At 39.9% G+C, this 17,556-nt stretch overlaps 1 protein-coding gene across 1 annotated transcript in view; it reads right to left on the reverse strand.

The window, feature by feature from the left end:
- cdh13 (cadherin 13, H-cadherin (heart)) overlaps positions 1-17,556 on the reverse strand; it is a 421,723-nt gene that overhangs the window by 233,561 nt on the left and 170,606 nt on the right. The window contains exons 4-5 of the mRNA XM_053500544.1: positions 7,859-7,972; positions 3,011-3,016 (exon numbers count right to left, since the gene is read on the reverse strand). Coding sequence (XP_053356519.1) covers positions 3,011-3,016; positions 7,859-7,972 — 120 coding nt within the window. The remainder of the gene's footprint in view (positions 1-3,010; positions 3,017-7,858; positions 7,973-17,556) is intronic.

Below are 17,556 nucleotides of genomic sequence, written 5' to 3' on the forward strand. Positions count from 1 at the left end.
TACTTTGGGAAACAAAAGCAAGTAAGTTAATTTGGACAATACACCAAAGCTGGAATGAGGACAAATAACTGGTTTAACTTGCTACGAGAGTGAGCAGAATTCATCAGCATTCCTTCGGGAGCAGGATTTAAAAAACGGTCCCATGCACACCTCTAACTACAACTGCAACCCTTTCATTAATGCTTAAAAGCTACTTGCTGCAAAATATATGAGATTTTTGCAGAGTTTTCTCTGCAGAAGGCACTGTTTTGGGATAGGCTGAGATAAGTGTTTATGTATTTGTTTTTTTGTTTGTTTTTTTGGGGGGGTGGGGCTCAACTTTGTTTCATGTGAGAATGGTGACGATTTTGAACGTTACAGATTCAGATTCGTTTTTATTCTCACATCACAAACGCCGGAGCTGTCTCCTTGCACCTTCAGGGTCCGGGTTCGATTCCTGACTCTGTGTGCATGGAGTTTGCATGTTTGCCGGTTTCCTCCCTTAGTTCGAAGATATGCAGATTAGGTTAACTGGTGTTCCCATATTGCCCGTAGTGTGTAAATCAGTGTGTGAGTGTGTGTACAGTACAGTAAGTGTGGGCCCTGCATCAGAGCAGCACCCTCTCCAGGGTGTACCCCGCCTCGTGCCCTAAGTCTCCTGGGATAGACGATGAGTGAGTAAGAGTGAGTGTCGGACCACGGTTTACACCATTCCTAGGTAAAGTATAAAAGGAGTGACATTCGTGTGTTCAAATAACCAACAGCAATGCAGACAAGTCTATTAAGTTTAGAAGTAAAAAGATAGAAGCCAACAAAAGTAAAGAAAAGTAAACAGAGGTACAAAATCTATAAAGTGCTATACTGTAGAAAAGATATAAGGTGCAAAATACTGGTTGCATGATTTACATGGTTTGTGCAATGGAGTATGTAAAACAACTGTTTTGTTAGCAGTCTATTACAGTGAAGTGCACAGCGTGTAATATTGTAGTGAAAACGATACATCCTATATCAGTGACAATACGGAAGTTTGTTTTTTACTGGCACAATTGGTTGTTGTTAAACAGCCATATTGCTTGTGGGATAAAACTGTCCCCAAGTATATTTGTTATTGTGGTCTAATCCTGCAGTGTAGTCTACCTGAAGGTAGTCGTGAGAAAAGACTGTGGCTCGGGCTGTTTGTACCCTCTGAAGAGTTCTGTGCTCTAAAGTAGTGCAGCCCCCAACCCATCAGGTGATGGCGCCAATTAGGATGCGCTCCCTGGTACATGACCTAAGGACTAGAGGGTTCAGGCTATACCTTCTCATCCATTGAAGATGGTAGAGGCGTTGTTGTGCCTTCTTTTGTGGACCATGTCTTATCTTTGAAGCCACTGACTTTTTATACTGCTGTTGTGTTGAGTGCTTTGTGTGTAAGTGCCTGCTCCTGTAGTCTCCTGTAGTGCTTTTGTTTTCTTCATGTTGAGGAAGAGGTTGTTGTGTTGGCGCCACAGTGATAGTGCTCTGACCTTCTCTCTGCATGCCATCTCGGTGTTGTTTAAGATGACTGTTGTGTCATCAGCAAATTCAGTCATATCTAGGGGGTGGAGGAGAGGGCTTAGTACACATCCCTGTGGAGTGCCTGTCCCGATAGTTAGAGGAAAGGAACAGTTGCCTCACCACCTGCTGTCAGTCAGCCAGGAAGCTGGAAATCCAGTTCCACAGAGATTGTTCTAGGCCTATTTGTCTGAGCTAAGTATCCAATTCAGAGGGAACTACAGTATTTAATGTTGAACTGTAATCTACAATCAGCATCTTCACATAGGTGTCCCTCTATTCTAGACAACAGAGGACACTGTGTAGTGAAGTAGAAATTACATCATCCCTTGATCTATTTTGGTGGTAAGTGAATTGAAGCAGGTCTAGTGTGGGTGAGAGCATAAGGTATATCATGTCTTTCATGAATCTCTCGAAGCACCTACTAATAATAGGAGTTACTGCAACAAGGTGCCAGTCATTTTATTGCAAATCAGGGTACAGTAGCTATCTAAATTACATTAATTCGTTTTATCTTCTTCTTTGATCTAGAGGCATTTCTCTTAAGTGTAAAAACAACACAACATTTATGGGCAAAACAAGAGCGTAAATTATGCCTATATATAAAATAAAATATAAAAGCTGCATGTTTTACTAATCATTCAGTAAAAATGTGTGTCAATGTTTGTGTAAGCTGAACCAACCTAAGAAATCATGCTGGATTTACAATATTAATTAAATTCTGGAGGCTAAGCCAACCCCTTTTAAATGCTTTGTAAATGCTGGGTCTACTTGGTCTGCAACATAGTTTAGTGGCGGTAACATCTGCCAAGTAACATATACATGAATACCAGATCACAAATACAGTAGATCTCAGCAGAACGTTGCCCCACTAACTTGCCTTCTTGCATGCTGCTACAATCTGTCCCCCAAGTAAACAAAGTACACACTGGACCACCTTCTTTCACTGTTCTATGGTCTGGTTATGATGCTCACATGTCTATTGCAGACACCTTGGTGGTAAAAAGAAATCAGTATGGGCATTCTGAATGGTCCTGCAGCTATACAGCCTTATACATGGCAAAATGTGATGCATTGTGTGTTGATTGTATCATAGGCAGCATGAACTTTTTCAACAATTTGGGCTATAGAGACCTTCTGTGTCCAGACGGCCTAGGCTTTGCTCCACACATGCATCAGTGAGGCTTGGGCACACTTAACTCCATTTTGCTGGTTCATTGGTTGTTCTTCCTTGGACCATATTCAGTATGTTTTAACCCCTGTACCTTCCTTTTTGGAGATGCTATGACCCAGTTGTCTAGCCAGCGCAACTGGCCCTGAGGACAATGGCCCTGTCTAAAGTCTCTCAGATCCCTACTCTTGCCGTTTTTCCCAGCTTTAAAATTTAAAAACCGACTGTTTATTTCAAGCCCAGTATATGGGCCTTAACAGGTGGCTCTGCAATGAGATAATTAAGCAATATCACACAAGAGGGAGAGCTGTTGTGCTGGATATTAACATGGCTCTGATGCCATGGGCATGAAGACGCAGCCAAAGTTCTGAAGGCACGTGCTGATATCGAGCACCGCAGCACGACCTCAGTTGTGATATTGCTTTTATATAGCAGTTCCACAATTTACATTTATTATCAAGCTATTGTAATAAGTTTGTTCATTTAACCATTTATATCTCCCAACAAATATTCTTTCATGTTTAGAGGAACTAACTATTCTAACGTAAGCGTAACTGAAAGTTGATCTTACTGGTACTACAGTATGTAGCAAAAATTTTGAGAAGAATAAATCATGGGGCTGGTGGACAGTGCTATAAATCTCAGAAGACTTCTTTATATTTCCACTTTTTCCGCTTTAGAATATCAGATATGTACTGTATATGTGAATTCAGTGAGGTGAAAATAAAATGGTCTGACATGAGAACAGAGAAAAAAAAATAAATTTGACAATGTACCCAGGTGACCGTTCATGCTGAACACATCACATAGAAAACTGTTATTTGTAAACAGTGTCTCGGGTGATGTGCTGGAAATTTTGCAGTGTTAAAAAATGGTGGAAAATTAAACTGATTTATAAGACAGTATTCATCCTTGGACATAAATTATACCAGTATTTAAACACCAACACATAGTAATTAGACAATTAGTTTACTTTTTTTAAGTTATGGGTTTGAGTTGGCTTGAATTTTTACTATTACACAATTTTCATGCAGTCACTCATCTTCTGTACTGCTTTATTCTGTATACAGGGACTGGAGCCTATCCCAGGAGACTTAGGGCACAAGGCGCAGTAAACCATGGCTCGGGTGCCAATCCACCGCAAGGGCAATGCAATTTGGGAAAGCCTAATTATCCTAGCCTAAACTGTGGAAAGAAACCGGAGTACCCGGAGGAAACCCACTAAGCATGGGGAGAACATGACTCCAAACTCCATGCACACAGACCCGAGGTGGGAATCGAACCTGAACCCTGGAGGTGCAAGGCAACCGTGCTAACCATTAAGCCACTGTGCCGCCTACATAATTTTCACAAAGTGCTAAAATATAAAACAGTTAGTTTCACTAAATTCTGTTGATGCTATTCTCAAATGTAAATAAATAACTAACAGTAAAACCCATATACAAACGTGAAGTAATCCAGGCAAATTAATCTGAAGTTGCTCAAATGCAGTTTTGCATATATTTACGCCCATTTAGCACCATTAGTAGGGTATAAATATTCAACTGAGATTAGAGAATAGTTCTCACTATGTCTGTGTGCTTTTCCACTGGCTTAACTGGTTTCATCCCACCCCTCAAAATATCCCAGTAGGTGAACTGGCAAAGCTAAATTGTTCCTAGCTGTAACATGGTGTGTATGTTGGCTTGTGATTGACGTTATCCCTCTGTAAAACATGAAGATTATGTAACAACACGCAATAATATAATTGCTGGAAATATCACAGCTCCCCTAGCCTTACTGGCTGATGGCTTATTCTCATTAATTGTGCCATTTTCTTCTAGTCTGAATAAACTTCTTGCTGTGGCTATGTACAGTAAGCTACAAAAATAGCTACACGCAGTAGCTATATATGTATGGGGATTATTTTCTGTAGCTGTGCGTGTCAGTTGCTTGTCTGTCGCATGAAAATCTTAGATTTATTTATATTTGTTTTACTCATGTTCACTACCTTCTTTTATCTTCGAACATTAAGCACTGGAAAAAGAAGTTTTTAGTAGAGGTTGGTTGAAGGCCTCATGCTGATTTACACTATGACAGAGCACGACAGGTCTCGTCCCTGCCATAGGCGCTGTCTGGAAAATTACTTCAGAAGAAAAACATAAAAAAAAAAAAAGAAAAGCACCTTTGACCCTCTTTCATCTGACAGGCAGATAGCACACTTTACAAAGGGAAGTGCTGTGAGGTTGCCTAAAGCAGTAGTACACATGTACTCACACATCACTCGTTCACACACACACACACACACACACACAATAAAAGGATGTTTTTCTTCTATATTAATTATATATTCTTATATTATCATATTATATTATCTTTATGAGGGAATATCGTTGAAGAATAAATTTTATGCAAGCTTCTCTTTAATGGAGGTTGATATAGAGAAACTATAAAGACAGCCTTATTGGATACACTCCAAGTGCACTCTCTGTGTACCTCCAAAAGAGGCTCACACCACCCGAAGGCACACATACAGACACACAAAATCTGGCAGACAGACCACAGAACCTTTTCTCTTCAGTGCACCATTATCATATGTATGTTTTTGTTTTATTGCTTTCTTCTTCTTATGGACTTGAAAGCAACACATGAGTGACAGACTCTTATGACACATCACATTTCCAATTTTAAATGAACAAACAAAAAATCCTGAGTTTTGTTTAATGTAGATTCAGACTTTCAGACCCCACTGTGCCTGTTGAAAAAACAAGTCGTCCTCCACCCCGGACACAGAAATGCTTTGAGGGAGCTAATGATGACCACTGATCATTTCTAGAAATGGTCTCCTTAATGACTAAAGACCTGCAGCAGAATGTCTAAAGCAATAAATGGTGTGAAGCACAGTCCCATTTTTAGATGGCATTCCTGTGAGAAACATTCATAATGAAGCTTTCAGATTGATTCTCGTTTCTTTCTCCCCTCATTCTCCCTAATAGCGATGACAATGGCCAACAAGGGCAGCTGCAAAATTGGAGAAATACTCAATGGGAATCAAATGAGGGCTATTTCTTTCACTTTTTTTCTTCAGAGGTGACGAGAGTACAACAGTACCCTCTGGTTTGATGAGAATCATTGAGACCTGGGGTTTAAAATATCTGAGTGCCATTTGGGCTGACTGCTCTACTGTTAAACTGCAATTATTTTCAGGTCCATTAGAAAACGCTTGTAACCATTTTAAAGCATACTGTATGATAGAAAATCACATGAATTACCTGGATATAAGATGAATGCATGAGCTTTCAAATGATCCATGATATGCCGGATACTCTTAAATGATTTACCAATTAAAGAATAAAGCAAAAGATATGCTGTTTTGAGAAACTAAAGAAACGTGATGAGATGCTTTAATGTGGCTTGGCATAAAGAAGGATGACATGTACTTCCCCAAATAATTCAATACAATTTACATTTATACAAAACACTGGTTTTAACAGTTGTGGGAGCAGGGAGGTTTTTCGAGTGCCAGGCTATAAAGGAAACAGAGGGAAGGTGAGAGACAGGCTATATACAGTACTCGTTCCTTACACCCCGATGTGTCTATGTATGTATGCCTTTGTGAGTAGAATATGCTGGAAAGCAGTAAAAATTGATTAATCCCAAAAAGACAATAACTCACAGAGACTGCTTTTGTCAAAACTTCCTGGTATTTCTCATATTCCTTTATCACGCTAGTGCCGAAACTGAATAACCTGGAACCTGTCCACCTTAGAGTCCTCACTGCTCAGGCTTAGCCAAGGCATCATTTAACAAAACCAGTACCAGTAACTTGAGATTTAGACAGAACACATGGAGCACTTTCAGACCCTGATCGAAGGGCAAAAAGAGGACCGGCAGTGCAATGAAAATGCGTCATTGGTACACGTCGTGTCGCAATAGTGATCAAAGCGGCAAGCCCAAAAGCACCACTGTGATTCCCTTCAGACAAATTGGCATGGACTTCTTTGGGCCATTAGATAGAAATCGCTTTGTTCCAGTCCTAGTGGATATGCAACATGATACAAGGAAGCAGAGGCCCTCCTCAACATTTTAACACTTAAGCATTGTTACCAAAGGGCTCTTTAACATCACCAACCCCCATGTAATCCTATAAGAATTTCTGACAGATCAAGGGACAGCTATTCTGTTATGCATACTTCAAGAACTTTACAAACTACATCCACAAATTGTAAGCCTAATCGAGCGGTTCTGAAAGCAGAAGTCCTCCATTTCTGCTCCTATATGCTTGGGAAAGCGGTCACCCCCCTGTTTAGACTATGTTCATCTGTAATGTCTCCAGCAGATAAATGATGCCATTGTAAAGATTACGAGTGGTATCACCACTTTAGCTCTTCAAATTTGAGGTGGTCCACAAGCAGGGAAGGATGACTTCCTCTCCTGCCACGGACACTGCTGGACGGCTCTTCGATGAAAGACAGATGGTGGGAGGGTATGGCAGTGAGGATAAATACCGGGCTGTAAAGGGAGCAGAGGGAACACATACCTGATGGTGATGTCGAATCAGTGGTTTGTCTGTTCACAGTGAACAGGGGAGATGATGAAAGGGCAAGCCAGCTATGTGGAAGAGAGATTGTGTCTAAAACCCCAATGTGTGTGTGTGTGTGTGTGTGTGTGTAGGTGTGACTAGATTAAACTGAAAAAGTAAAAAAGGTAAAGTTGATTCATATGACCAAGAACAATAAAGACTTTTGACTCACAGAGACCACCTGTGTCTGACATCCTGGTCTTTTTATATTCCATCATCACAATGAGTTATAGATACATTTAATGCCGTAAAATATCTTGCAGACCATAATAACTGATAAAGGGGAATCTGTCGATAAAATAAACTTCTTCTTATAGAAAAAAAAAAATCACCATATAAATGGTTTGACATTTTTCATTGTTAAACATGGTGTTTCTAAGTATATTAAAGTAGTCTATTATCACAGCCAGCACTAAAGTCAATGCCTATAGAAAACGGGTCAATATTGTACCTTCTGACTTGAGATTTGAGAATTCAACAGTGCATGGGCATGAATTAATTTAACATTACAAAATTCCAATTTACACTGTAGATAGAGGTGTAGAGGATATAAAGTATAAAGAGTATGATACTCATGACTCATCCTGTAGGTGTGTGTGTGTTTAAAGTCTCACCTTTCCGATTGACCTGGGAAATGGTGCACGCTGGTTCTCAGGCACAAACATGGGGGGCACCAGGAGGGATCTCTTTGACCTGTTTGGGATCATTTTATTGACACCCAGAACCTCCTGCACACCAAAGGAAAGAAAAAAGAATATTACATACACATTCTGTTTTCATTAAACATGCCTTATATTGCCGGCAGCTAAAGTCCGTAATTCTGGCTTGATCATTTATTTATTTACACTAGACTTTTATACAATTCCCACTGCAATAAAAGCACCATTAATAAATTCACAACACATGCTGTTAATTTGTAGCGCAAATGCGAATTCTTTGTCCACCAAGAAAGATGCACGCCCACACACAAACTAACTAAAGTGACAAAGACTGGGTTGGTGCAGTATCTTCTGGAGATCTATGCACTGATTAGAAATTAACAGCTCTCTTCCTATTCATCGTTTTAAAATCTACTTTACACTAAGACCATTAAATTAGCCACTGTATGTTCTTTCCTTTTTCGAGAGAAAACCATTATAACAATCTGCAATCTGCCGCAGCTGTTACAAAACAGTAGTCAGAGTACAGCATAGCACTTATATAATTTATATATAGTTTTTTTCCGATCAGTCAGCTCATCTGGGTCATTAAAAGCGGTCATTAAAGCAAGTCCGCCTACTTCACCAGTCGCACTCGGTTTGAGTGGACGTGTAATTAAAAGGTGCCTCCCATTCATGGAAACTCAAACAAAGCTAATGATGTGCTGCAAAGGTCCATTGTTTTGTCAGCTTCCTAATGGACTGTGAGTTTGTGTAAGCTTTCCCAGCAAACCAAGCGGGAAGCTATGGAATGGACCAGCAAATAAAGGAGGAAAGAAAAAGAGGAATCTATCAGACAATGGGGAAGTGTGCGTGAAGAAGACCACTGTCATCTAAAGAGACTTCCATGCTCTAATATGCTAATAGTTCAAATGTCAAACTGCTCGTTTCATATCCTCTTGGCAGAATGCTCTATTTCAGTGCACAAAACCAAGAAGTATATAAAAATGCCTCGCTTTGAACAGTCAATGAAAGTGTGTGTGTGTGTGTGCGCGCATTTTTGGAGGGATGCACAACTGTACATGCCTAATGTCATTTATTTGCATCTAAATTCAATAAATCAGGTAATCAGCTTCTCTCCTGGAAGCAGCTGGAAACTGTCCTCTCTCTCTCTCTCGCCCTGTTTGGGTCTCTCAATTCCTGCGTCTTTGTCATTTCATGCAATTAGAATCCTTCAGGCCATCAGTGCAAATTATATTTGTCACTCATGCCATCAATGCCACGCTGAAGCTGAATGCATTAGCACGGAGGCAGTGACCCATGTGAGTTTGTTCTGCCCTAGGCAGCTCAGTCACTCAGACATATGCCTATGTAATAACTGCCAACATCCTAGAGCAAAAAAAAATGAATGATGGTTTCAGATCAGAGAACAAAAATAGCTTGTACACTTATAATAAAAATCCAGGTAAAGCAATGTTGTAGTCTCCAACCAAGTCTTCAGAAACACCAGTTTCAGTAAGACAACAATAAAATCCTGATTGCTCGCTGTGATGAGAAAAGGATTGAGAGTAAAATGAGGTTAAAAGAACAGTAGACTATCAAACTGTCACCCCATATGTGAGTGTTTTAACTGAGCCTATTTCATCTAAGCATTTCCCTTTGGATAGGTCATACTGTTTTTTAGACAAGAAGACATTTGTAGATCTCATCAGTAGAGCAACAGGCATCACACAACCAAGTCTGATGAATTGATTATACATAGATTTAAAAGTTGGGTTAGAACTTCTTTAATAATCTTTTTTCCCTTTTTATTCTGAAAATGGTTTTATTATGGTTCTATTTAACTAATATTTATTAGAAGTAATGATTTACCTATTATTTATCATTAATAGTGATGTACCTTTTTGTGTTTTTTTTATCATTTAAGGTTATCAACTACTTAGTTGAATCTACTTTGAACAATTGTTGTGTAACCTGGAAAGCTAAATAAAAAGTGATTCCAGAGTTGATCATCATGTCCCCTGTAGTTGGCTAATGGCTTTTTTTAAAGTTTAAAGCAGAAGCTGATGTGCAAATTCCCAGATAACTCGACAATCACTACTCTTTAAGGTTTTAATAGTCTCGAAAAGACCTTGTGCGGTAAAAAGTATGTTCTTTTTTTAGAATAAAACTGGAGGCCAGATAAAGATGATCAGTCACGATATCTTGCTAGTAATTCACAAGTGGACATGCCTACAAATATGACATGCCACAGCATAATGGAGTAACGGTCTTCCTTTTCATTTGTCACCCGTATGTGTATATATCAGAATTAATTAATAGTCTGGTTAATGACAGTTACCTGACAAGTGTTTAATGATTTGAGTGAATGATTAGAGTGTATAGAGGACTAATAAATTGGTTGCCTGTCAGTTCAGCAAGCTTTGACTTTGCTCGAGCATTTAACCGTCTCATTTATCAAAATGTTTATGAAGCAATTTCTAATTCTGTGTGTAAGAAGGCCCAGTACGTACTATAAATAGCTATTTATCACACATGCATATGCTTAGCCTTATGCAGTGGATGTTGATAAATCCTACATATAGCAAATCGCTCTGTCTATGCATGGCCACACACATTTAAATAAAGAAATGCCCCCAAAGTACCATATAATATGAAGTGAACTTTCTTTCAAAATGGAGATTTTATGGCTGAGTGTGTATTCGATTGAGCCTTAATAACATTTGAAAAACCACTAATCGTGGAAAAAACCTTATTGTTTATTCAGTTGCTGTGTTTGAAAACATGTAGGATATGTGTAATAATGCGTAAAAACTCATGGCTGATTGAGAAATGTCAGACCTGTCTCCCGTTTTTTGGTTGGAATTTGAAAGGAACTGAGTGTGCACGGGGATGCTATTGGCCTTGGTTAAAGTGGGGCAACTTCCTGGCAGAGATCAACTAAATTTGCACAGTGCAAAATGAAATCGATAGATGAGCCATTCGTCACACTCAGGAATTTCCCTGTGCGAAACTGTGTGTGCCAAACCAAATCATCTAAAAGCAAGGCATCATTCCAGTCAATGTATAAATGTGCTTTTTTATATGATTTTAATTTACATTGGCCTGAACCTGTTTATGAGCATCAAAGTCAGCAATTACTCAGTCAATTATGATGACACGACTAAAAATAAGTATGATTGGATCTCCTTGTAGTCGCTTTAACTGCAATTACGATGTTCTACCCCAGAAGTTTCTGATTATGTGTGGTCAGGGTTAAACATATGCAGAGATAAGTTCGTAATGGATGATGTAGCAGTTTGAAATGATGCAGGCGGCTGGATAAGAAAGCATGTGTTAGCATTCACCCTTCTTTTTTCTTTTTTTAGCTGCACTGGCTTTTGGTTAAGTGCATTATTTAACCTTTTAAATGTGTTACATCTGTAAAATATATTCACTTTTATAGAGTCGCCAGCATAGTCAAAACAGCATCTTAAACAGAGTCTAATTCATTTTGATGTCAGATCCCAAAGCGGCACAATATCATTATTAATTACACAACAAGCCTCAGAAGCCATGAAGCATACGCAGAGTACATGCTATCAGTAAACATACAATTACCTAAATATCGAAGTAATGATATCCTTGATAATTGCGTCTACTCATGCAGGCACATTTGTTTTTAAAAGGTGTTTCCTGAGCTCTCTTTAATGTAGCAAGTCAGAACAAATCTCACACAGCTCCCAGCATTCACTGGCACTTATTATACCAAACAGCAGAGAAGTGTCAGAGTGCAGTCGGGAGAAAACAGAATGGAAAGTCAGTTGAGTAAGTTGCTGGTACAAACAGTAATTTGCTGGTACAAACAGAGTGTGAGACTAAAGTAGCATGTCAGGAAAAACTATCCTGGGCTTTACTGTTCATTTCTGTTCTGTTTTATTGTTTCATCTTCCCTGTCTTAAAAAAAAAAAAGGAACAGATCTTTATAAATATCTTCTGGCTTTGGGGTTCTGCTCTTTCAGCGTGTATCTCTTGCTCTTGCGTACTCATACCCCTGCTGCTCACGAAAGCTGCATACCCGACATCCTTGCTGAGGACGCACGAAAAAAAGGAAAATTATGACAGCCCATTTACTGTCACTGAAAAAAATAGCATTATTTGAAAGCAGAGAGGGAAAACAACACATCTCTGGAGCTGAGCTTTCATTTGCATTGGTAGCTGGGTGGCTTTTGTCCTTGCTGTGAGTCTGTGCCTGGCTGCAGCAGTATGCCAGCCTGCCAGAGCCCAGCGGCTGTCAGGATGACAGAAAGCATAGAGTTGGAGGAGGGGGGGGGGAGACGTGAAGCAATTTGTTTACAGCACCCCGTGCTGTCACCCCAACACGTTGTCACCCCAGTGCTGCTCAGGAAAGGAGGGACAGAGGGCAGGTCCAATGCCCAAAACGACACAGGAACAAGACACAATGCATCCGGCCAGAACAAACTAGCCCCTGCCCTCCTAATAGGCCCACCCTCAAGAATAGCATGCACATTTCAAATGTCAGATAAAAAGCCCCCAGGGCTGTTGACTGCAGAATGGATTCCTCCTTGTTTAACTCTACTTGGTTATTACAGCTATACAAATCAAGCACTTAATCATAGCTGAGTTGTGTCCCATGATTGGCTGAGAGGCATTCCGTGTCCCTTAGTTGGCCTGGGCTAAACGACTTGCTTGAATGGCATAGCATCAATCCTGGAAAGCAATTCACCTTGGCTGCAATTCCATCCTTGCGTCCTTGGAAAATTAAGCAATATCTCTCGCCATAATGGGAGTTTATGTTTTTTACATCAGCTGGATAAAAGGTGCAAGGAAGGGAGTGATGTCTACTATAGCGGAGATGAAACATATCTGTTAGAGAAGTGAGCAAATGCACAAGCAAGAGTGATGGAACTTTAAAACGCATCTCTCTCTCGCGCGCGCGCACGCACGCTCTTTTATGTGTGTGTCTCTCTTTTTCTCTCTCTATTGGAGGCACGGACAACCACCTCGCCAGGGTTATTGAGTAATGAACCCTCTCACATCTCTTCCCCTCCTACATCTTCAAGGACGGATCGGCATGCACCCCTGCTCCCGTCTCAGGACTACAAGCTTCAGACATTCATTTCCGCTATGCTATGCCCTCCTTCTCTAGCTGATGTATAGTGCCTCCTGACACTAGCTGACATCCCAGAGAAAAGATAGTCATGAATCTTTAATGCTTCCTGTTCATAAATTACAGTGGCACGATCAGTCGGGCTTCAGCTCTTTGCTGCTCTTGGAGAGACTCAGAGGTCTCATTAATAACTGATACTGAGGAAGTGTGGAGATTAGGAGTGTGTCTCTGGCTGCACTGCGCACCTCTTTATTCTTCTCACGGTTCTACAAACGAGTACTTTTTTATTATCATTTTTTTAAACTGTAATATATTTGTGGTTAACTCCCACATGGACATAATGTACTGTATGCATGCATGTTTCTTTCTGATATTGGCTGCAGCACGTAAAGGTCACATTCATCGTTCCTGTAGGGGCTACAAGGTAAAAAAAGCAGCGCTTAACCTTAAACACTGCTTAACAGTATGCCCACGTGAGTTGTGATTCATTTTTTCTTTAGTAGAGAACAGTCCCATTTCTCTTAAAAGAGTGTGCGTGTTACCGTTTTGTTGCAAATAAGAGCTTGTAGTTCACATGATTTAAAACCTCCTACTCTGTGGTAGCAGGCTGTGATATTAGATGGGAAGGCTAAGATCTAATATCGATCGCTAGCTCGACAATGAAAGTCAGCCATTTTATCATGAGGTCTCGCTGATGACATAATAAGAACGGGGGAAAACGTCGCACACTCCTTGACAGATAGGCATTAGTGATTTCTCAAGGGTTTTAAGTCCGTAATTGGATTCATGCTGTGTTTCCTCTTAAAACCAAACATCGTAAAGATAAAAAGGGAAACATGGTAATGTTCCAACGCTTCCATTAATTAAAAGAAAATCCTACATTTACAGTTTTGTCAAATCTCTTGGTGTTTTGTATGCTTGTTGCACAATGTGTGCTTAGCATATGTGCTTTTTGTTTCTATTCCCGAAGACATACCAGGAAAAAGGATGATACTCTTATTCCACCTTGTTCACATTCGTTACACCTGTGACTATATTTTACTTTCTCTCACATCTACTGATAATGTGTTATAAATGAGTCAGTGACGTGACCTGAAAAACATCAGCACTAATAATGATCAAATCTAAAAAAAGCACGTTCGTCTGTGTAATCATCTGATGTAACTGTCACTGGGTGCACCCTCCATGGGCCCTAATATTCCACCAATTATTGAAATTACAGCCCAATCACACACGCAAAAAATGCATCATGTAAACATGTAGCAGTCTGACCTGATCTGAAGGATTTTTCAATCAGAATGAGAGAAGTAGTGTAAACCTTGTTAACCCGCCACAGTACAGTAGGTCAATATTAGCTATGCAAACACTTGATCTGATTGTTTTTTTTTATTGTAATAAAAATATTCTTCCTGCACATGTGTCTGCATATTTATTCTGTACAATAATACAGTAAGTATTGTCATATCAATGTTACCTCCCAAGTGAAGATAACATCAATCGATGTCACCCCCACATGGTAGAAATATCGATTGATGGGACAATCCTGATCGGTAAACTCTGTAAGAACAATCTCTCCTACCTGTGTTCACTTTGGACTTTCATTCACAGGGTCTCTGGCTGAGAAAGAGGCATTGATTGTTTTGCCATTTCATGCAAAGTAAAGCATTTAAACAATCAAAGACGAGACTCAATTTATTGCACCCAGTCATAACATACATAGAAGGTGGGTTTTGTCTGAAGGGATGGGAAGCTTAATCTAAGCTCCTCTTCTTCTTTTTTATATTCCTATCAGAATAATATCTTCGCAATGAACAAAACCATTTTGTCAAAAAAGTCATGTTTAAATTAAATGCTTAAAGCATGTAAATGCACGTTTTCTCTGATCAGCGTCCATGTAAACAGTTAAAATCTCAAATCAGAACGATTTCAAATTGACTGAAGAGATATTGTCCATGAAAATGTAGCTAGTAAATTCTGTGCTAAAAAGAAATCAGCCCCAGTTTCACTTCATTCTGTGTTGTTTTCTCTCAAAGTCACTGATGCCTGTTTCCGCAAAAAAAATCCAGTCCATTTTAAGACATTAACAGCAAATAATCATGAGGGTGACAGAGATGAGACAATATCCTTGTTTCCACTCCATCCAGGAAATGTCATATTAAAATAGCTCAAGTGTTAAAAGGAGGTATTAAATGTTGCAAAGCTATAATCAGAAAATGCAAAAAAAAAAAAAAAAAAAGGAGCACATCCTGTCACTAAAAAGATCTAGAGCTATCAAAACACACTGGGAACAGGACGCTCTTGCTTTTTTCCGTAGTCATCACGATTCCGGATACACTGCAAAGCAAATGTCTTGTCCTTGTCAGTTCTGCCAGTTCATTGCTTCGTCCCTTATTGAGACGTGTCATTAGTTATTTCTGACATGTCATTTTTCTGCAATACGAGTGGAGCTACAACATCAAACTGAGACATGGATTTGCATTGCAGATTTGAGAGTTATCCAGCATACTGTAGCAACCTGTACCTGAGTGCAGCATCCCACCTCTAATACATTTATGTAGGAAAAGAGAAAGCGAAAGAGAGAGAGAGAGAGAGAGAGAGAGAGAGAGAGAGAGAGAGAGAGAGGGGGAGAGAAAGCGAGACTACAGGAACATTTGAGCTTTTTATAACAGCTGTCACATTGCACATTTCCGACATAGGGAGTGACATTGGAGCTAGTTTAAGGGCACAATGACAGACGCTGACATAATAACAGTGTACAGTACTAATGAAGGGAGGACAGATGAGATGCTGAAGTTTTCATTTTCAGGTCTGAGATCTGGGAAGCGCCAGTATCCAGCACTCACAGTAAGTAGGAGTACTGACTGACATACAGAACACAAATGAGATAGAGACCAGCTTTTAGACCAGCTCTCTGTCATAAAATAGAATTATGCAATAATAAAGTTCTGGCGAAAGACCATGACTGGAATACTTTCCCCCTCACTGATTTTGTTCTATATAATCCCTGCTCTCTACTTCTTTTTTCTATATAGTTTAAAGTTTTAACAAACCAGCACTTCTCCATCACTGTCAGTATTTCTACACTCCTACATTTTCCACATGCAATCCCCACACCATTATCAGGCCTGCACAGAATTCTAGGTGTATATAAATGACTAAACCTAAAAACTCTGTGAAAATAATGAAAAGAAAGAAATTGCCACAGAATGAGAGATTTTAGGCCGAATTGGCAATTACTAATCATTCGAGCCTCTTTCTTCGAACCTTCGACTGAGGTACAGAACTACTGCATCAAATACGAAAAAAAAAAAAAAAACTAAAGCAAAAAGAGGATAATATAGCTTTGTACTGTATGGCTCTCAGAGCCACCAAAGGTCTATAAATGCGCAGAAATTACTCCTTCGGTTCTAAGATTCCCATATTATGAGACATTTGCCTTCTAATTTTTTTTATTTACCTCGAAAGGCAGGCAACAAAAACTGAGGAAAATGAGAAGCAACAGCGAGCCATATCCCCTGCATGCTTTTCCTATTGAAATCTGCTATTTCATTAATTCGTAAATCGATCCTGTGCACAAGACTGTGAATTATGCTGTGAAATATAAGACTTCGCATAATAGCTTCCATTTATCAGAGCTCTGCCTCTTCAGCAGCTCCCATGACCACGCTGGCCTCTGGGGCTAATGAAAACACTTTTTTCCATTTCCTCTCACACTTATCAATAATCAACATGCAATAAAACTGACAAATAAAGCAAATGCTGCATTTATTCTTTCGCTGAAACAACTGTGAGGTCTACAGCCGATTGCAGGCTAGTGGCTTCAGGCTCAGTGCTGGTCCGTGTTTATTTATTTTTCTCCCACTGAGCCTGACGGAGATTACCGGCCAAATGATCCGTAATGAGGTTTTTTTTTTCCACACCTTAATTCTGCCTCTTCACGCATGACTATTCTAATACAGCTCTCCTCGCTTCTGCCAATCCCTTTGCCAATGCTATTGTCGCCACAAGTGGATACATGGAAATCACAGCAAGGTGCGAAAAGCCCCATGCTCTAAGCTGCTCGCTCTTCACTGCACCATTCTGAATTGTGCCTTTGTGTGCAAACTTCAATATGCTAAAGCTGCACCGAGGACCGTGTACGAGCAATTCAGAGTGGGGCGAGCAAAATGGCAACTCTTTCAAATCTGAGATTGAGATTGCACTCGCTCTAGTGTCTTTCCAAATCAGCTTTAACATTATACTGCTTTAATGCTAGGGGTTTAATTCATTTCTATTCTCCAGCACGGAGCACCAGTGAAGAACTAGAGAATGATAAGCTGAGAATAGAGTAAACAACAGCAGGACTAGTGACAGACCAGAAGCTCCAGCACTCTCTTATTAGAGCTGGAGCTATAGAAACAGCGCCAAAAAGACATCGTTGATAGCTGGCATGAGTCAGGGAATGACAGGCCTGGGAAATCTTTTCATCATGACAGACAAGAGCACTGAGAGGGCTAAAGCTGGGAAAGCCATTGTCCAGTGCCTGTACATTTTATCCAGTTTGTGGTCAGGCATGAATAACAAG

This window comes from Clarias gariepinus, chromosome 7 (assembly GCF_024256425.1).
Source record: "Clarias gariepinus isolate MV-2021 ecotype Netherlands chromosome 7, CGAR_prim_01v2, whole genome shotgun sequence".
NCBI classification, from domain to species: Eukaryota; Metazoa; Chordata; class Actinopteri; order Siluriformes; family Clariidae; genus Clarias; species Clarias gariepinus.